This window comes from Diadema antillarum, unplaced genomic scaffold, assembly GCF_040938485.1.
Source record: "Diadema antillarum isolate AM-2024a unplaced genomic scaffold, OU_Dant_1.0 seq00000097_RagTag, whole genome shotgun sequence".
Classification (NCBI taxonomy): domain Eukaryota; kingdom Metazoa; phylum Echinodermata; class Echinoidea; order Diadematoida; family Diadematidae; genus Diadema; species Diadema antillarum.
In genome coordinates, this window is record NW_027271186.1 from 829,337 (window position 1) to 852,394 (window position 23,058).

At 38.5% G+C, this 23,058-nt stretch overlaps 1 protein-coding gene across 1 annotated transcript in view; it reads right to left on the reverse strand.

Moving 5' to 3' along the window:
- The window catches only part of LOC139726726 (tyrosine-protein kinase Fer-like), an 80,537-nt gene that overhangs the window by 15,807 nt on the left and 41,672 nt on the right, over positions 1-23,058 (reverse strand). The window contains exons 4-12 of the mRNA XM_071637720.1: positions 19,127-19,237; positions 17,969-18,094; positions 15,758-15,928; positions 15,093-15,189; positions 13,675-13,867; positions 12,128-12,265; positions 11,487-11,609; positions 8,115-8,246; positions 1,066-1,282 (exon numbers count right to left, since the gene is read on the reverse strand). Of these exons, the coding sequence (XP_071493821.1) occupies positions 1,066-1,282; positions 8,115-8,246; positions 11,487-11,609; positions 12,128-12,265; positions 13,675-13,867; positions 15,093-15,189; positions 15,758-15,928; positions 17,969-18,094; positions 19,127-19,237 (1,308 nt within the window). The remainder of the gene's footprint in view (positions 1-1,065; positions 1,283-8,114; positions 8,247-11,486; positions 11,610-12,127; positions 12,266-13,674; positions 13,868-15,092; positions 15,190-15,757; positions 15,929-17,968; positions 18,095-19,126; positions 19,238-23,058) is intronic.

Sequence of the window (23,058 nt, forward strand, 5' to 3'; positions counted from 1 at the left end):
CGTAAATTCCTTCAATGCAGACTAATATGACATGAAGCATACCCAGCCTGACTTGATATTAATGCCCTGCACATCCTTTTCATCAATTAATCAATACTTAATCTCCGTCATTTAGTCTGTCACAGTAAGCAAATAACTATGTGTAAATGACTTACGATACCACGACTGCACATACAATTAACTTCCACCTGTCGGAAATGATTGATCACCTGCTACCGATCTGTTTGGAGGTTTCGTTTGGATTTCAGTGCAGCAGTTTAGGAAAGCAATTTGTCAGTCATGGTGTGAAGGTGAAGTTGAGTGAGAAAAAAATAACAAAAAGTACTACGGTCAAACCGGAAGGAAGAAAACTTCTCTTTGGTTAGATCCATAATTCGGTAATATACAGTTGTTCATTTCATTTGCAAAATTTTCAAAGGGCTCCCAATTGGTGAATTGATAACCGATCCTTTCATTGACAAATCTTCTCTTTCATTAGAGCCATGCTTTTGTCCATTGTTTATTTTGATGGCAAAATCATCAAAAGCCTGTCAATCGCTAAATTCATAACTGATCCTTAACTTGGCAAAACTTCTCTATTCATCAGAGCCATGTTTTGATCAAATACCATCATCTATTTTGGTGGCAAAATTATCAAAAGCCTCTCAATCGCTAAATTCATAAATGATCCTTAGATTAACAAAACAGTTATCAAAAGTCAATATTTTTGTCTCAAATCGGCAACTTTCTGTGATTGGATTTTTTTTTCTTCTGATTTTGTGCAGATGCAATGAATTTAGCCACTTCTAATTTGTTTCTAATTTATGAAAGGCACTAAAATTCAGAGTAGCCAATTTACTGATCACAAGACAATAATTTCTTCAGCAAAAGGTACTCTCAGGACTTGCCGGATTAAATGGTAGTCGCAAGAGACTTAAAGGCCTGGGCAGCATTTCATGAAACTTGTCAGTCACTAATAACTGTTTTAAGCTACTGAAATCCATGCATCTGATTGGATGGTAGCAAATTTGTTGGTGAAAAAAATCACTGACAAAACACTGGATGAAATGCCCCTACTGGACTCACTGAGTGGAAGGTGGGGGTCTGGATAGTGCTCCTGGACATGGTCCCCGTGCCGCCCCCCTCGGGGAAGGTGATGCCGGGGGGCAGGGAGTCCTCGTCGCCCATGTCCCCCAGCTTGGCGTCCAGCAAGGAGTGCTGGACGGCCAGCTTGGCCTCTTGGCATCGCAGCTCCTGGATCTCCCGGCTCACATCACGGTACTGCTTCTGTTTCGACAGCAAACTGTAAAGGTGGCGGGAAGAGGAGGAGCGGGGAGGAGAGAGTAAGTTAAGAAAAGGGACGATACTTGTCTTTCTGGTGATGTGGAGTTTGATCATTTGGTCTTAAAATACAGTCTGACCTCTATTATCCAGCCATGTTGGGACCACTGCAAGAAAACGCTGCGCAACAGTATAATTCATGATTGCATGATTAAAATTATAGTCACAAATTCAAAACATTTTCCTGCATAATTCGTAACATGTTTCTGTAGGAAATGTCATGGGTAAAATTGTGTGAGTTTTGTATCAGAGATGTAACTGCAGTTGAAATCGCTTTTTTGTTCGTCTTCATTGCTTGGAGGCATTGGGGTAGTAGAGAAGTGAAGATAAGATAGAGAGGGCTGGTTAATCAAGGTTGGACCGAATCTCAATGCATCCGTATAAAACAAGACTGTTGACACGTAGCATCAGATTTTCTCTCAAGACTAAGCACATAATTTCTCATTCAAGTTTTACTGACTGACATGCAAGACCGGTTTGTGAACCAAGAATATGTTCTATGGATTGGGAGTTCTCACAAAGCACAATTCCACATCAATCTAGAGTTGGCTTTGATGAAAAGAGTGAAACCAGATAAACAAAATGGTAGCAGTGTTATCTAACTTGGACAATAAATGAGAACAATCATGGAATTTCAAAGGTTCCCATGTTTTACAAATCAGTGATATCAATTGTAACCACATTCTCTAATTGGCATGGCATCCCATCAAACAGTCACACAAGTATTCACAAACAAAATTTTCTCCTTGTTTTGGCATGAAATCGATACAAGAATATATTGATGTATCCTTAGGGAGAAATTGCAGTTGCTAAATCACTCATCAGCATCCCGATTTCACTTAAAATTTCAGGTACAAACAAACTATGGGAGATTGACATTATTGGCTCTTTCTAATTTGTGCATTCGAAAAACGTGTGAAACTTTTGAATTCTGCTAAAACTTTCTTATTTCAAGTCCAGTTCTAATGAAACTATGAGCATTCTGTTCATCTGATTAAACTCTACTCATTAAATTCAACATTCACTTTGTGTATCATCTTCAGGGTATCTTGAACAATGACTTACTGTCACAATTGAAGTGTATACTTAATGTTCTTTGATGCTCTCTTTTTTGTAGTATCTAATTTTTGTAATGTACCACACACTGACAAAAATCTAAGGCACTCAATCAATATAGAATTTGTCATTTTCATTACAATACGCATGGGAGTGGTTTGAGGTGTAGACATTGAAAATCTCTGCCACAGAAAAAAAAAAAGCCCAAGCATAAAGATCACGTCTACTAGGACCACTAAATGTCAATCACCTTCAAAGGCACACTACCGTACACTGAGTTAGACATGGACATTGAGAATAACACTCAAGACCTCTACATGTCTACTACATGTCTCTACGTGTGCAGTTATGGACTGATCATTAGGCATTATTATGGCATTGATTGAAGTTTTGTGGTTGTTGCTCTTGTTGTCATGCAAATACCACTTGACTACCAGTGCACATGAGGAAACTGGACAAAAACTGAACCCCGAGGGCGTACTTCCTGTGGTGCTGCTCCATTTGGATCCTGATCAAAGCTGAATAGCCGGCGTGTCTGTAGCATGAGATCAACATTGGAGGTCAGAGTATTTGGGGGGAGGGGGTCTAGCTGATTTCATTCGGCATTCTCCGATCAAAAAATTTCCACGGTTCAGTGATTTCTAAGACTCCAGGAAAGTTGCCATTTCTCATGCAACAGTCACAGCCAAAAGCTTATGGAAAAAAAGAAGAAAAAAAAGGTAGATTGTGTCATTGTTTTTGTGGTTTAGCGATTTGGTGGATTCACAGCTTCACAGATGCATGTGCAAGAAAAAGAAGACAGAATTCTTTTTTTTCTTCTCTTTCTTCAGAGGAGAAGGTTTAGTTGCAGGAATGGAGGAGCGATTTATTTCAAGCTCTAAGACTGGTGGTCGTGGTTATTTTCTCACAATAATATACTGAAATTTCAAGTGATATATTTTAGCTGGATATAGAGTGATTGTTCTGTAGTTGAAAAACAAAAACAACAACAGATGTATAGGAATAATGAATAGAAGGTTGATATCAAGATCAATCTTTACTGCACTGCTGCAGATCCGCGTACTCATGTTGGAGGTGCAGGAGGTGTTGCAAAAATTTAAACCAGAAATGTCGCTATGGCGAGTGGTATGCCTCCGCCATAATGCATGATTCTCCTCATAGATCTATAGTACATGTGGACAATGTGTGATTACATTTTCACAAAATTGGCAAAATATTAAAATGACATGTTTGTCACAAATGTGTTGAATGTTCACCTTCCTTGACCTAGGTTTAATTGTATGAATAGGAGAGCAGATATTTGGGGATTTAAAGACTTTAACTTGACTTTGACCCTTTCATAAGTTTATGCATTGAGCAATTTTCAAGGTATGGAGAACAAGTGCAATTTCTGTATTGAATAGTAAATTGTTACCATTTGCGTCTGGCCTGTGACCCTAAAATTCATAAGAGAATCACTATCAGGCAGAACATGCATAAGTATGTACTAAGTTTCAAGATAACTTGAGCCACTTCTAAGATATGGAGGAAGAAGTAAGTACAGCACTTTCTCTTGATCTGTGACCTTTCGACCTTTTTGGCAAAAAAAAAAAAAAACTTCCCAGAAATTCTCTATTGGGTTATACATGCATAGACCAAGTAAAAAAAAAATTATCCTGCTGGCATTGCATAAATATGAGGGAAATAGTACAATTTTGAAGTGTTGCCCTTGAACTTTGACCCCTGACCTTTGACCCCACGAACCCCAAATTCCCTAGATAATCACTGCCAGTCAGTACATGCATATATCTTATGTTCCATGAAGATACCTTGAACAATTTCCAAGATACAGAGAAAAAAAGTGAAATTTCAACATTTTTACTTGACCCTTTGACCCTTGACCTTTGACCTCATGACCCCAAACTTTCATCAGATAATTTTAATTGGGTAATACATGTATACACTAAGTTTCTAGAAAATATCTTCAGGCATTGCATAGATATGGGGGAAATAGTGAAATTTTAAGCATTTGACCTTGACCTTTTGACCTCTGACCTTGAGCGTGTGCACGCAAAAGTTGAGAGGCACAACTTCACCCCCTAATACACATACATGCCAAGTTTCATTAGGATACCTCAAAAGGTTTTTTTAGTTACGCTGTCCACAAAATTCATTACAGACGGACGCACGGATGCACGGAAGGATGGACAACCTGAAAACATAATGCCTCCGGCATCACTTTGTGGCGGAGGCATAAAAATGGGTAAATCTGTAATATCGCGTGAGCAAGGAGCCTAATTGCACTAATCTTGGTTTCCTAGAAGCTTGTAAGGCAGGGTCATACATCACTCTCATAAATCAGCCATAGGAGGAAACACATATTTGGCAGGCATCTTGGATTGATTGTTTCGGATTGCTAAATAGATTTTTCCCATCATGCACTGCACTGCATGATCATAGTTTGTTTCTACTGCTCCCTCCCGGCTATTTGGCCGAGATGTGAATCCACCGAACCGAGCTCAAGCAGATGTATGATGCCTCCAAGCAAATTGAAAGTAGCACGTAAGTTTCAGCAACACAGGAAGTAGGAACCAAGGGACCTTTTTTCAGGCATGATAATAGAAGAAGAAGAAGAGAATAAGGGATAAAAATATATGTACGCTTGTTTCACTTTGAGAGTCATTCAGCTCAGCATGTTTACCGCAAAAGACCCATTAGCAAGGAATGACAAGGGTTAGTGTGTGACTGAGCATCAGAATCATGGAGTATTAATGACGGGAAAATGTGTCAAAGAAGATGGAATCAAAAGCAGAGGTAGTTACAGCTCATCAGGAAAAGTCCGGTGCAATTGTACTTCATTCTTCTTTGGGTATCGGTAGGTTTCAAATTAGTAGGATGCATGTATTTGGTGGGAGGTAATAATGATATATAGGAGCAGGCATTCATTCCACCATATTGCATTGCCCGCCCCCCACAAAACAAGAAAAAACAAAAGGATGAATACATCACAGTGAGCTCAGCTTTGATTAAATAGATGTCATTATATTGCCCCTTGGCTCAATTTTGATATAGTTTTCCCCAAGACTGTTATGATAAACCTTAGGTTTGCTACATACTGTACTAGTATATGACTATCTGCTCACATGCTATTGGTACTAATCTCACGATCAAGTACATTTCATCATGATTATCAGGGAAGATGAGTGGATGAATGGATTGAACTACCTGAAATACTGAACTGCAATACTATATGCACCAGACATGCACAATCATTCCTAATGAAGGCACATATTTTTGCTTCAACTCTGGGTGCGTTCGAGCGCTCTAAAGCGAACCAAAGTGACCTGAACCAAAGCGTACCGTGCCGAACTGTGACAGTTTTGGAGCGTTCGAGCGCTCTGTCGAGAAAGCGTACCTCACGAGTTATTTTTAGAAAAGGTCACGCTTGTTTGTAGCAAGAATGTCATCCACCTGGCACTTGAACTACTTACAGCTGTCCCGAACAAAGAGAATGATGTCTTTGCATTGTGACGTATGCGCATGATACGCGTATGCTATACAGCAAACTTTTAGTACGCTTTGGTACGCTTTTGGAGCACATCGGGAAGTGGTCCACTTTTGGCTCGGTACAGTACGGTACGGTACACTTTAGGAGCATTCGAGCGCTCCTCTGCCACGGGTACGGTACGGCACGGTTTGCTTTAGGAGAGCGCTCAAACGCACCCATAGATAACAGTCCTTTATCTCATGCAAACAGCACACACTCGCTGTGTTCTAATCATGAATACAGCTGTTCTTAATTTGGCACATCACCAGAGAAAGAAACATTTAATGTGCATGGTGTTTGCACAATTCAATTTGACTTGAAAAATACAACCACCACCTGCCATGTATATTCAAAGTTTTCTTCTTTTTTCCCATATTTCTATTTTAAACAAATCCACTTACTACAAGCACTCGGCTGTTTCAGTTTCTGTGTCACTGTCATGTAAAATCATTTGCGTGATTCTTCAATCATGAACATTAAACCATGCTCCAAGGACATAGCATTATGACTTTATGAACCTTGAAACAGTCCTCAGCTGTTTCAGTTTCTATGCCACTGTCATGCAAAATCATTTGCATGATCTGCACTCATAAAAATCAAACTAAGGTCTAAGTATATTGAAATATGCTGGAGTATAAACCACAATGAACACAAAATGCGTACATAGGACCACTATGTCTCTGTAACCACCATATTGTCTGACAGGGCAACATCACTGCAATTCTCTGCCAAGTCTACCAATCCACTTTCAGAAACAATCAACCCTTTGTATCTGACCCCGTTAACTCTTTGTATTTGACCCCATAGCATTTGTACATGCTGTTCAAATTCCCTGGCACAGAAAGGTATAACTCACAGTGTGTTTAAAGTGGTTGGTCCTGTAAAGTCAGTGGGTATGTTACAATCTCATCTCCTAAGCACAGATTACTGTACGAGCTGAAATTTTCGCGGTGGTTTTATTTTCGCAAAATTCGCGAATCGCCTTTGAACCGCAATAATAACAACACGCGAAAATAACAGCGCGCGAATAAATAAGTTCAGTTAGACCCTCCCAACCGTGAAATTAACAACACGCGAAAATGTCCTCAAGTAGCAATTTGCGAAAATATATGTACGCGAAAATTTCGGCTCATACAGTATGCGCTCAATGTTCACGCACAGCGTCAACAAACCAGGCTTACAATGCTCTTTGAGTGGAGGAAGTCCATTGAAATAGCTAAAATTTAAACTATACAAGGATTTCCTGTTTAGGGTGTAATACAAGAGGTAAATGTTTGTTTATGCTGTCTATAACACATCCACCTACACATCCATCAAAATTCTCTCTGTTATAACTACCCCTCAAATGATTTGCCAGAGACAATTCGCTTCTCTTTCACATAAAATCTCTCTGTGTGCTGTATGTAAAAAAGGCACAATATACAGAAGAACATGCAATATTTCACACTCTCTGACCCATCTCAAGCCTCTCCTCAAACAATTTTCCCCTGTTGTGCACGTTCGGAAAAAGGAAATAGATCAGACCATATCACTTTTACTGATTCAAGTCTGCTCACACCAAACTCGAGACTGTCTCAAAATGGTTCAAGTGGCATTAGAAAAAGATGTTTGCCCACTAAAATTAGGGTTTTTACATAGGGTTTACGTCATTTGCCATGACACATTCAGGACAAAGATTTTGTACGGGGGGGGGGGGGGGGGGGGGGGGGGGGGGGGGGGGGGGGGGAGGGCAAAGCCCAAGTCCTTGTGACCTACTTAACTAGGAAAGGACAACGAAACAAAACAAAGCCAAGGGAAATCAGCTTCTCCATTGTAATAACTGAAGTGAACTGCATTGTGCATATTTTGGCACACTATCACAGAATCTGTTGTTTTGCTTGTGAGTCCATGGGGAGTGGGGAATGGAGAAGGGGAGGCAAAACATTTCTCCTGACCGGTTCCATAACATTTGCTCCTGCGACAATTGCTCCCATAAAATATCTACATGCTAAATCAAACATAAATTCTACCCACAAACATAACTCTAACCCTAATCCTAATCTCGACATCAAACTAAACCTAAAAATCCTAATCCCGACATCAAAATAAACCTAAAAATCTTATCACAACCCAAACCCTAACCCTAAGGCCTTAGAGAAATTGCAGAAACTGCAGGAGCAAATGTCGTGTCACCCTCCTGACTACTGAATAAGGCAGGGCTTGTTCTTCTTACTCGAGCATGGCACTCTCTTCTTTGGGTGAGGCGGGGATCGCCCTGATCTCCTCGTCCAGATTCTTCAGCTCCTGCTTCTTGTCCACCAGCTTTGCCCTCGTCGCCTTCAGCTGCTCCTCCAGGGAAGAGTGTCTGCCGGAAGACGGGAATTATTGAGAAGAAAACAGCTGAAATGTCGCTATTAAGTAAGAACTCACCTACTGACGGGTAATGCACGGTACTACTACCATTCCACAAAGATTTTTTCTCATCAGTCACTCGTCGGAACCAAAATCTGTTGCTTCTGGCTACACATCGAATTGAATCGCAGTCTTATGGATCCAACTTGTGTTGGTTGACTGCCAGGTCAGTGTCAGACATGTCGCATGTGATCCTCATCGGATGATCTTGCGTAATCGCATCGCCGCCCGATGCGTCTGACACTGACCTGACAGTCGCCCAACACAAGTTTGATCATCAGACTGTGATCCGATACACTTCGGTCGGTGACCAGAAGCAACAGACTCTGGTTCTGACAAGTGACTGATGAGAAAAAAAAATCTCTGCAGAGTGGGGGTATACTCAAGAAATGCAAACCAGTGCATTACTATCCTCCCTGCACTCACTCATGGCTGTTTAAACTGCATCAAAGGAAACGAACACATGACATGTGCTTGTTTTCTCCCTAATATATATTTTTTTTTCCCAATTCCTTGTTTCTTTTTGTACGATTGCTTGCTATTGATATCATTAATAAATAAATATCACATCAATCTTTTTTGGGGGAAAATCTGGAGGAAAGTGACAAAACGGAATTCATTATTAAACTGAGCTGCACTTGATGAAATGAGACTACAAGAGAAAATCAACTGTGTTTATTACAAGTGAGATACGGATTACAAGAACATTTGGTTGCTTAAATATTTGGTGAGGAGGAGGTGGAGATTACTTTTGATACAAGTTTGTTGAACAAATCCGAACAAACAAATCTCACTGGATGTCTAAATAAGGGTTGAAAATACATTACTGACAGTCAGTTACACTTGACAGGTATATACAAAGAACTAAAAAAAAACAAAAAAAAACTACAAATTGATGAATATAAGAAAAGGTGTCACATTACAAATTGTGGGCATGCCAATAGAATATGCTTGCATTTATACACCACTCACACTTTTCAGATCTGTATTCATATTCAACAAGAGAATGCTAAATACTGAAATAGTGAAGAATACATGAAACATATAAACATATACCACACTGCATGAGCATACATTACAAAAAGCATGTCTAGCATGCAGGAAAAATCACTGGGGTCGTGAGAGCTTTATTTCCATGGGCCAGTGTTCATGCAAGACACAACACAAGTTTGCCACAAGACAACACTACCATAAAGCTGCTCTGAATTATTAAGTTGACATGGTCGCCGCAGTGTACGGCTTGAGTGCTATTATCAATGACTGTTCTTTTCTGGACTGATCGGCACATACAAGGTACATAATCACACTCATACAAACAGGCTGGATCTCATTGATGTGACATCACTGATACATCATCATCTACACCAGTAAGAACGCATGCTTGAGAACATTTTTTCATCTTATACCTGTGGCACTACACGTCAGGTATGGGAAACCACGACACAACAAAGTCTAGTATATGAACATCACAGATACATTGATCATATGAGGCTGGAATAATAATCACAAGCTCGGACTGACTTCAACCACATAACAAAATCAGATGCTTGACTGACAATTCAAGAAACAGAAAGTTAAACACTTCAAAACATTTGTAGACTTCAAAGTTTAGATGAGAAGTAATTGTGATGTCAAAGTTTTTGTGAGAAGTATTATGATGTTGAAGTTTTCATTTTCAAAGACATGAAATTTCTAATTGCAACTGAGTGTCAAACTGCCCTACATTAATATTAAGTTAGTGTAGGACAATTTGTCAATCAGGTGCTATAAAAACAGCTCAAGAATTCATTAATTTGAATGAAATATCTTATATTCTTCTTAAAAAGCACCTTATTTTTCAGTTTTCTTGACTTTTCGAGACTTATAAGGAGCATTTAAGGACCATACAGCTCAGATTTGTCCACACTGAAAACATCTTTAAACAATGTCTCTATAAATGTCAGCAAATATATCATGGCAGCATTGGGGCATGTAAAAAAATCACACTATAATGCCACAGCAACGCGGAAACATAGGTGCATCACTACAGACGATGGCACAGACACTCCACACTGACAAGCCACTGGCTGGACAACGTGACATGCCAACAGAGAAACATTCAACTTTTTACCCTGATTGATGGCACTCACGTAGCATCGGCTACCGCTGTTACAGAAACAGACACTCGTTAAGGAAACACTTCCTTGCCAACGTGGAGACATACACAAATATTGGGAAGAAAGTCGACAACAATCACAGATCTATTTAGACATCAGCAAACACTACAATCTTGTGATTTGTGGTACCACCTAGAAATCCCGCAAGGGTGCAGAATCCATTGATTCATTCACCTAGGATGTTTAACACTAATTCTCTTGTGAAATTACAGGATCCCTCAACTGGAATATTACACTTGCATCTTCAGGGAAAAATCATCTTTAATTTAAACATCTGTTGGAATCTAAGTATACATATTTTTGTAAATGCTAGTCAAAGGCTAAAATGCATAATTCAATAGATGCTTTAATGCTATTGCTCTGCATGAAAAAACAAAGAAACAAAGAAACAGACAGATAGTTGATATCAATAAAGGCATTCAAATAAAGGTGGGTCCCATCTTTTATTATGACACCTTTGTTTTTGGATATCTCAGCCATATCAAAACCGATTTTCATCAAATTAACTTTGGATTTCTCTGAGAATTGTACACTCTTTCATAATTATACTATATACATGTATGGTGTATTTGATGAAAATCTGTTTTGAAGTAGCTGAGATACAGCTGTATCCCAAAACAAAATGGTCCTAATAAAAGGTGGGCCCTAACTTTTATTAGGACTGCTTTTCTGCCATTCCAAAATTGATTTTCATCAAATAAACTTTGATTTCCTTTTAGAATTGTGTGCAATTTCATATTTTTCAAGTAGTTTCTCATTATCTCATCAAATAAAAAAAGTAATAAATGAATACGAATCTGAAGCCCCATCTCAACCAAAAGTCAGGTATGTCTATGATATCTGTGTCTGTATTTTTCGTCTTTAATGCTGCATAGAAGAGCAAAGGTAAATTTTTTGTGCTTTAGGAAATGTTCACATCAGACAATTCTTCATGAGTAAACTATATGTCAGAGCAAATCCATGAATGTAGCTTAGAATCACACACTCATCGCATATAAACAAACAACAACAACAACAACAACAAAAAGCCCACTTACGAATGCTGTATCGCTTCAATGGTGAGTGTGTCGAGTACTATTGTGTCTTCTTTGAGGTCGTCGGGAAACTCCTCCAGCGGTGAGCCGTCAAACTGGTAGGTGTCCATGGGGAGCGGCTCCATCCTGGTGGGTCGATTTACAAGATGAGACACCAGTGGTAATGGTTGCCTTAAAAAGTATCATTATCTCATCCGAATACTGGCTGGAAAAAAAAAAGGCTCATGTATGGATGAATCAAAATCCAAACATTGCAAGTACCTTTATAGATGATGTGTTGACAGCAGTTAGGTATCATATCTTGAGCTATCTCAAATGACAGAGGTGTTCAAAGAAGCATACAAATTACACATGGTCAAAGTAATATGAACCAAGAATAATATTTGCCTTTGAAAGATTCCACACAGCAAATACTGTGTATCTGAAATGAATATGAACATTTTTATCTAAAAAAAAAAAAAAAATCACTTTCATTGCACTTTTATAGTCTGTACTCTTTACAGTTCTTCAGATAATCGTGTGAGGAAGCGAGATTTTGAGTAATGGACACAAACTGGGAAGATGATCAAATGGCCCCATCTACTTGAATGGCAAAGGGCAAAGGTCAAAGGGCAAGGGGAGAGACAGAGAAAACAGCAGCAAACCTGTAGTTTTCTACGAATTGGACGTATTCTTTGTCTGGTCTGATCTCCACCATTTTCTGCATGATGGCCTTGTAGTGTGACTGGAACTTCCCCGATGCTGTGTTGATCAGGTTGCAGTGCTCCACCAAGATTTGTTTCCTTCATAAAACCAAAAGAGACAAATAAAAATACACAAATGAATTCAGAGAGACATGCAGCTAAATCCATGGCTTCCAATCTCCCACGAAATCGCAGAAAAATAAAGTACAGGTGAGAAAAAAAATTTTTTCTTGCATTTATACATACTATAAATATTTTCTGAATGCTTGTTGCACAAATGAATCGATGCAAAATCTGAGATGAGAGGAATCAAAAGAAAAACTATAAGATACTGAGAGAGACAAACATATTGAAAGACAGACAGACAGATAAATGGACTGACAATTGGACAGACATACATAGATAAATAGATAGGGAGATAGACACAGACAGATAGATAGATAGAATAATAGATAGAGAGATAAATAAATAAATACATAAATAAATAAATAAATACATAAATAAATACATAAATAAATAGACAGATAGATTGATGGATAGATATAGATAGATAAACAGACAGGGAGACAGACACAGACAGACAAAGAGAAAGAAAGAAAGAAAGAAAGATAGATAGATAGATAGATAGATAGATAGATAGACAGGGAGAAAGACATAGACAGACAGATAGATAGATACATACATAGATGTATAGATAGATAGATAGATAGATGGATAGATAAATAAACACGGTGACAGACACTGACAGACAGACAGACAGATAGATCAATAGATAAATAAATAAATAAACAAATAAATAAATAGATAGATAGACAGGGAGACAGACACAGAGAGACAGATAGACAGACAGATGAATAGATAGACGGATAGATAGACAGATAGACAGGGAGAAAGACATAGACAGACAGATAGATAGATAGATAGATGAATAGATAGATAAATAAACAGGGTGACAGACACTGACAGACAGACAGACAGATGGACATATAAATGAATAAATAAATAAACAAATAAATAAATAGATATATAGACAGGGAGACAGACACAGAGAGACAGATAGACAGACAGATGAATAGATAGACAGATGGATAGACAGAGAGACAGATTCAGATGGACAGACGAGTAGACAGACAAACACACAGATGAACACACAGACCAAGACAAATAGACAGATACACAGCCGTACAAACTGATGGATGGATGGACAAAAAAAAAGAAAGAAAACACTTGTTGACTGAATGTATTTTACCTTGTTTGTTCGAGGGCTCCAGCTACAAGCACATAATAGCTTCTTACAAGTCCTGGCATGGATTTGTTTCTTTGTTTAATGACTTGTAAGTTATATATTGTTTTATATTTTGCGAAATAAAACGAAATGAAAATGACATATAGAAAAATGGACTGACAGCCAGAAAGTAAGACAGACTGACACACAGGCTGACATACAGACTGACAGACACAGAGACAGACAGACAGACAGACAGACAGACGGACGGGACTCCACTCACATCTGGGCTATCTGGCTCTCCTGTGTCTGTTGGAGGCATTCCAGGAGGCGTGGTAGGATGTGGTTGCGGTAGTGCTCTTGGTGGAGAACGGCGGCCCGCAGCGACAGCACGTATTCATTGTGGGCCTTGTGCATCTTGATCACACTCTTCTTGTACTTCTCCTTGGCCCGGTCAATGTCCTTTACACCCTTGCCTGGCGGACGGAGTAACAGTAATATCATGTATATCATACACTGTAAAACTAGAAATTTTTGTGGGCATGAAATTTTTGCAAATATCGCAAGGAGCCAAGATATTCAAAATCTAAATTTCAGTATCTTCATGTACCCACTTTATAAAACATATGACGCATGGGCATATTTCGTGAATCTGCAGATCTGGACGGGCTGATTTACCCTGAAAACAGTACTTAAAACCTACTTAGCTAAGGATCTTGGTTTAACTCTTTTTGTTAGACATTTGCACCTCCAACTCATCAGTCGACAACTTGCTAACTTCACAGTACATTCAAAACATCATATCCATAGTTTTCTCATAAATTTACAGCCCAACAAAGCTTGCAATTCTCTCCCACTTTGCTGTACTGCATTGCTAGCACAAATGTTTTGATTAAAAGTTACACGGCTTTGAAAAAAAGAGAATGTTTTTTTCTCAAATCAATCATGCATTACAGTCTCAGAATAATATGGCACATAGGGGTTTACACCATGACACACATAGATTTAAACTGTTTGAAAGTTACCTCCTGCTTCCAATTCTTACAGAGTATAAACTCAAGCCTCTGCATCCTACATATTTACTTGGAATTATACAACACCTAAAAACATTCTAGCTATTCTATTGGTTGATCGCTCATCATGTGACATGCACTTAAAAGTATCATTGCACAATGTCGCTGTTGAGGAGTGCAAGTTTTTAGCAAAAATGGATAGTGCAAGGCTGATGTCACCAATGTACATCGACTCCTGTGTTAAACTCATTCTCAACTCATAGTTTTTTGCACCAATGCATACCTCTGACATCATAATAAACATAACTTTGTGCACTAAATCAGTTGCACGCTTAGTTTCAGTCACTCATTTTTAAGAGCATCAACAACTTTGACTGATCGTTTTCACATACGACTGATGGCACTGTGCCACCCACTCAACTTTCATGAAAAATAGTTGTCATTTTTGTACCAAATCAAAAACTCAGTGTGGACCACATCTGTTGACATCCACAGTGTTGCATAAGAAACTAGTGTTTGGTCTTTACTTGTGCAGTGAAACAAGATTTTGCGCTCAGTGAAAGATGAGGTGTGCTATTCCGCTCAGCTCGTAACTTTGAATAAAGCGCCTCCATCTTTCACCTTGTGCAAAATCTTGTACCTTCCCACTCGTGACCATTCACTATTTGTATTTAAGAGTGTTACTCACCCCTCTGCAGTTGGTCCTCATATTTCGCCTTGCTTTCCTTGGCCTCTTTCGCTGATCTCTTGTAAGTACTTAGATTCTCTTCCACCTCTCTCTTAGCCTGCAGGGCAGAATTCAGATATAGGATTGATAGCTTGGAGATCACGTTGTATCAAAGTGTGCTTTCACTTTCTATCTACACACTTGGGAAGGCTGACAGGTCCTAGAAGTTTGCTGCGCTTGGTTGCTGGTAGTTGTTGGATTCAACTACAGCATCAAATGATAAAGCCTGTGAGCTTGAATGATTTCAGGGGATGATGCTGGACCAAATCTATGTAATTCATACCTACACAACATATTATTATAAATTAATTTCAATAGTTGTGATCTCAGGTTTCACAGAGAGATGGCAGCAGAAAGGTGGATGGTAGGAGAAAGTGTCAAGCAACAACTGTGTCACTGCACAGGCAAACTCATGATGGTCACAGTTAAAAACTTGCTTTACGATGTCTACCTTCATGTCGTATACATATGGATTAAGTAAATGCAGCAATATTAGTAGTATACCAGTGAAAGTTTGAAAAAAGAAGGAAAATCCATTCAGAAGATATGAATTTTTGCAGTTTCAGTGCTGCAGAATAGTGTTTCAAGCCACATTAAAAGGATGGAAGTGAGGAATTTTTTGTTACCTTCATGTACTCCGTATCTATTCTGCTTCGTTCATGCATGTACTGTCGTTTGGTGTCTTGCTTGTCGCGTATCAGCAGCCCCAACTTCTCCAGGAGCCCCTGCACCTCCTCTGCATTGCTGCGAATCAGCTTACATATTCGGTCCGTCTCCTCGATGAGGTTATTCCACGCCTGGGTACAGCAAACAAAGCACAGACATACACATCAGAAGCATGCAAACTGCTCACTAGTCATCCAATGCAATGGTAAGTGGTGGACTTGAAAGTGGATGAATGCAAAAAACATTTCAGAAGTCCATGATCAAATGGACCCAACTTGATGACTGGGATACAAATGTTACATTTCCATGAGTTACAAAGGTTTGGCAAATACTGAATGACATTTTATAATGCTGCATCACATTCACTGTATCTGGATTTGGAGCTGCTTAGTTCCTATTAAAAATGACTGTGCATCCGTAAGAGAAAACTGTTATGATCCTTAAGTGAGCTGCCTTAGAGTGTGTGTGATGACCATCATCATAATCTTTTCAATTAATCTACAATTGTCTACTTTCCAACCACACATCCTATCACTAATTTGAAGCAAAAAAGCAAGGATCAAGACATACAATTTGTTCAAAAGTACAGGTTTGACAAAACTTTCTACTCAAAAATCCTAACATTAGCTGCATTCACACACACCCATGAAAAAAGAAAAATGCCATGTACAGCATGAGTAAAATAATGGTGACAAATAAAATCAATTTTTGCATAACAATGCAAAAACTATTAACTCCTGTGTGTGAATGTGGCTAGAGAGCCATTAACTTTGAAGAATGCAACTTCAATTTCTCTCAGCATTCTGCACTAAATACTAATGAACATGTCATCACCCTTTTCACACAAGACAGTGCCACTGGCCTTACTGTACGCACACCGCACTGTTACCTGCCACTCCAGCTTGTATGATCAAAATCATTGGCTAATATTGTGATAGGCATTTGCCAATTCAAGGATCAATTACAAACTCAGCAATTTAAAAGCAGTTAATAATTCTTCGACGGACAAAAAATTGATACATGACCAAATAAGGGTATGAAATGGAAGAAAAAATTTATTATACCTTAAGGAACACTTAAACTGTCAAATTTGAAATTTATTTATAGAGATCAGAATAAAGTTCATTTTTACAAATATGCATTCAAATATGAAAAAATGATAAAAAGAATACAACTCCAAACAACAGAGATATGATTTTCTGGGACTTCATGGCTTAATTGAAATTCATATCTCAGTAGACCACCTGGGTAGTTATGAAGACCATGAAATTCAACCCACGACGACAACGCACATTCCAAATTTCCCAAGCGCAGCAAATTTGATGACAGACTCGTCGGGAAGTTTCTCACAGCATGCTACATGCAATTCTGTCAGCGTTACTATGGTATTGCCAAGGAGCAAACCATAAAGGGGAAAAATATGACAAGCTATAAAAATGCTAAGAAAACATACAGCTTAAAAGTTCGCTTGTTAATTCCACAAGTTTGGAAATTTCTGTCAATGTGGAGACAACGGCTATGAATGGATTGAAAACATACCTGGAGTGAGAACAAAAATACAACCAAACAAACAAATACACTTATTTTGTTGACACCATTGTTGGACATCAATCCCAAGTTGAAATAAAAAATTCTTAGCATGCTGTACATGTGTTGAGTTGAGCAGAAATCAAAAGGGAAAAGACTATTGCAATCTTCTGTGAAAACAAACTAGTAGAAGTTGAAGGAGTCCTTGTGAGGATGTGTATCTATATACTGTACGAGCGGAAATTTTCGCAGTGGTTTTATTTTCGCAAATTTCGCAAATCGTCTTTGAACTGCGAAAATAACAACACGCAAAAATATCAACGCGCGAATAACAAAGTTCAGTTAGACCCTTGCAACCGCGAAATTAACGACACGCAAAAATGTCCTCCAAGTAGCAATTCGTGAAAATATCTGTGCGCAAAAACTTCAGCTCGTACAGTATTCTCACATTGGTATACAGATGTTTCAGTTTTGATCAAGACTTCATAACTTGGGCAAGGCTGATTCACTCATTGTCAAACATGACCATCTACCAAGGGGGATAAGTATGATTGATTAGCCACTTGAGGAAAGTTGGCCAGGACGTAACTAGGGGTCAATTAAACGGACTGCACACCAAGAGACTATTCCAATTTTACTCTCACCTTCAAGAGTGGACTTTGGTTGTGTGAGAGTTGGGCGTCTGTGTCGAATCTCCCGGCAAGATTGCTGATGCCCTGCAGTGCTGTGGCATACTCTTTGTCTGCTTTCATTCTATGCTGTACAACACGCTGTAGGAGGTGAAATTGAAAAGTATGACAGTTGCAGTGAAGTCAGCCATTCCATTAAAAGTCCACTGTGTATCATGGTATTTCCTTCTTCTTCTTCTTTCCTTCTCTCCTCTTCCTTCTCCTTCTCTCTCTCACACTCCTCCCTTCCCTCCTCCCCTTCTCCTGCTCCTTCTTCCTCCTCCATTTCCTCCATCTCTTCTTCCTCTTCATTCTATTTCTCCTTTTCTCTTTCCCTTCCTCTTCTCTTCCTCCATCCTTATCCTTCGATCACCATTTCCATTTTCCTCCTCCTCATCTACCTCATATGTTTCCTCCTTCTCCTCCCTTTTCCTCTATACTCACTCCCCTCCTCCTCTTCTTTATCCTTCTCCTTCTCCTTCTTTTCCTCCTCCTCTTCTTCCTCTACCTCTGCTTCCTCCTCCTTCTCTTTCTCCTTTTTCTTCTCCCTCTTCTCCTCTCCCCTCCCCTTCCTCTTCTCCCTTCTCCCTCTCATTCTATTTCATCTCCTCCTCCCGTACCTCTTCTTTCTCCTTCTTCGTCTTTTCCATCTTCCCTTTCCCTCCCTCCCTTCCTCCCTTTCTCATTTCTTCTTCTTCATCCTTCTCCTTCTCCTTCTTTTCCTCCTCTTCCTATACCTCTTCTTTTTCCTCCTACTTCTTTAATTCTCCTTCTCTTCTTCCTCTTTATCGTTCTTTCTCCCTCTCCTTCTATTTCCCCTTCTCTTTCTCCTTCTATTTCCCCTTCTCTTTCTCCTCCTCCTTCTCCTCTTCCTCCTCTTACTTCTACCTTTCTTTCTCTTCCGTCTCCTTCTATCTCTTCTATCTCTTCTTTTCCTTCTTCCTCTCCCTCTCCCATCTTCCTCCACCACCTCCCCTTCCTCTTCCTCCTCCTTCTCCTATCATCATCATCATCATCACCACCACCATCATCATCATCATCATCACCATCACTACTGTCCTCATAATCATTCATTCTTTCATACCATGTCCCCCTGGCTCAGTGACAGAGGGTGGCAGAGAAGACTGCTTTTACCTTTAATGTGTCCAAGAGGCGCAGCTCCTGGTCGTTGAGTCGCAGTATGGCGTCGTGAGCCGTCTTGCTCACGAGTTCAGAGCCAAAGCCCATGCGATTGACATTCCTTGCCTGGGAAATACAATACGATACAACACAATACAATTCAGTAAAACAAAGTGAAACAAAGTCTAATCAAATGAGACATAATCAAACATTACATAAAATCATATGAATGACATAAAATGACATAACACATAACTAGATTTGTGATGTGCAACACACTGTAAAAGATGAAATATTACTTTAAAAATGTATCAAAGATATCATGCTTTAATAAAAATGCAATAAACAGTATCATCATTTAGGAAAATATTCTACAATTGAACTCTTCCATTCTATCTGTACATAGGACATAAGGTTAAAAGCTTTAATAAAAGTTCAAAAAATTAATTCCCTCCTCCCCCCCCAAAAAAAAAAAAAAAAAACAAATTTGTTACTGCAGCAACTAGTATTGATATTTCATAAAATGATACCTCCATACAGCGACTGTTTACTGATAATATAATCTTTCCAACATTTCAACCATTTATACTTTTTAGCAAATATGTAACATGTTTATGACCACAAAAACATCGTGAAGAACCTATATGATTAGAGACTGATTTATAATAGCAATACTGTAACATATTCTTTTATCTACCATCTTATTATCTAATGAGGAAAGTTAGCTTGACAAATTGACAAAAAGCAAGCGTGTAACATATATAACTATCCTTCAGAGATAAACAAATGACAAAACTATAAATAAAAAAAATAATGATAATAATGATAATAATAATAATGATAATAATAATAAGAAGAAGAAGAAGAAGAAGAGGAAAAAGAAAAAGAATTACATATAATAATAATAATATATATATATATATATATATATATATATATATATATATATATATACAGTTTATATACAAACACAGAATAAAAACATATGAATTTCCCCTTATGCATAAAGAAGACATTTTTTTATTCCACATGACATTCTGGCAATGTCTCTCCAAACGAGACATACAGATTCAGGTTTATGATCTGTGTACCTGTTGACTACAAGCACAGAGAGACTACCAAATGTCCCTCCCTTACAGGTTTGATATTACCAGTGAGAAGTGGAGGAGGGGGCACTGGGAATGGAGAACTTAATATATCCTCAGGAATAGAATTTCACACCCCGGCACTCAAACATTACAAGATCATTTCCCACAACAGAAGCCATTTGCTACATTCCCCGCATGGATACCCATACTGTTAAACAATATGGCAACTCCTTTTATTGCCTCACAATGAATGCATAGTCTGCAGTAAGGGACAGGGTAGAAAATGTATACAGGGTACATGGGGAATGTTTGTTTAAATGTATTACACAAATATACTTAGAATGTTTGTGAAATTATGTATACTGTAAAGCAAGATATTTTCGCTTCTTTAAGTTTTCGTAAACTGGAGTCACCGGCCTTTTTTGCGGCATGCAATTTTCGCAAATTGCCACTGGCATTCAAGGCATATAGTGTAGACAAGAATTTTTGTATGTGCCACATTTTAATTTCATGAATCATGGCTCTCATGAAATTTGCGAAACTGAAATGCACGTGAACATTTCTGGTTTTACAGTAGTGCTGCAACTGGCTTTGGCATTTGTTTCGGTGTCAGAACTTATGATAATTACAGTTAGCACCATATACTCCACATATTTTGCATATCGGATGAAAATTTCACAAGTGGTTAAATTCGCAGTTGAGAACCACATTTGACAGAATGAGAAAGAAGTTCATGTATAATCACTTTTTTAAGGAAAAAGTTACCAGTTTCTCACCCTACTGATGATACACAACACATGTGTCACAGTTGGCAATTTTTTTTTTTCTCAAGGTATCAATTTCATGCATATCTGTCAGCCCAAAAAATTTGCAATATTGCTTATACAATAAATATGCACAAGCAAGAAAATAAAAAGTCAATGATTTTTTTTCCTCTCTCATCCTGTCATAGGTACATATTTACCCAAAGGTTTGCACTCAAAAGATACACATTTCATGAATTATAACATATCACATGACTTGCTGCACATATCACATAAATTGCTGCAGAGTTAAACACAGAATCGTAACTGTTTCAAAGCAAACCAGTGTCATTTAGCTTGATGATGTCATTCATAGTAAAATCAGAACTAAAGAGGGTAATCAGATAAATGAAGTCTATCTCAGCACAGTTGAAGGCATTGCAATGGAAACCAACAAGGAAGTTCAGAACCATCACATCATGTCTGATATTTGGCTGCTAATTATACATGCAGCGGCTTGTGTATCAAATTAATCAAATGTACTCATTTCATTCTTTTCATGTGAATGCTTTTTCCTCCATGTAAAAATAGAACGCTGTCATCGTAAAACTGCTAAAAGTATAAGTGCTGTCCGCTGTGGTATGACCTCATCATGAATCTTCTTTCTGTTCATATTTCATAGCAACCAAGCTGAAAGGTTGTGAAACTTAAAATAGTTGACACAATAACAAATGGATGAAATGGAAACACACCCCTGCCAATGGCACAAACAATGACGAAGTTTCCTCTCATTCAAAAGAGTGTCTGCCCCGTTGACATTACTATTGATATCAAAATTGATAAGATGAATGAGTGGCAATACAAAAACAAAAAGAAGTCAGATACAGCATGTCAGTTTTATGAATTGCTTCCGCATGAGAAGCTCCTAAGAGGTATGCGGTTTTAACGTTCATGATAATTTTGCACGCTGATATTGTACTGAGTGGGTATAGAGCTCTGTATTACCATGCACCAGAGTGGAATGGACAGGGCATGTACTTGTAGTTTGAGGCAAAATAATGCATGTGCTGGCGTGTCTCCAGGAAACAAGAAACTTCACTTCAATCGCTGATCTTGTGAACATGACTCATATGCTGTTTTATCTTTATGTTCTCTCTTCCCCTTCAATGCCCCCCCCCCCCCTTTAACGCTTTCAACATCAACACACATGCACTGTTACAGAAGCTACAATTAGGAGGGTTCACCAAACATTACTGTAACCTTCTTGGGAATGACCTCTTTAAAATACCATAACTGTAAAAGTGGATATTTCTGTGTACTTTTTCACGCTTGGCCCGATAAGATGAGTTTTGCATGTTTTTAATTCCATGGATTCAAGACATGAAATACTTGAACATATATAGCAAGCAAGAATATTCCAATACTTTTATTTTCATGCTAGTTTCTGGATGCACGAAAGGCAAAAATTTTCAACACCGTGAAAATTACCACTTTTACCGTAATGTCTTTATGTGACAAAGTTGCCAGTGCTGATACAGGTTATGGGAGGGGGACTTAAATACACACAGCTGATTATACAGATGAACAACAGAAAAGCAGTGGCCCTTCTGTAATTGTTCATCAGTTTTAAAACAGCTTCCTGTATGGGGGTTTCTCTAACAGCAACCCATAGTTGCACAATGTCAGCATTTGCACAATATTCAATGTTTTCAAAAAGGAAAAAAAAAAGAACTGTACAAAGGATAATATCAGTGTCTTTGAAAAGATCAAAATTTACATATTTAGCTAGAGTTCACAAGAGTAGATTGACTGGCACTGAGCATTCACCAGCTCTACAGGCTGGAATCCAAGAATACCTGATATTGAAATATCACAGACTATAATATGCAATATGAGTTTCACAACAACTCACCAGGCAGCCTTTACAAAACAAAACTTAAAGATAATAAAAAGTTTTGGTACCTCAAAAGTGTCCATGAATTTCCTTGTCTTAGTTTGTGTTTCAGGTTAAAGTACCTTTCATATAACTAACACTGTGAGACTTACTCGCCCCAAAGTGCTCTCATGTCTTAGTAATCATGCAATTAACTGCGACCAGCAGCCCTATACGCATAGC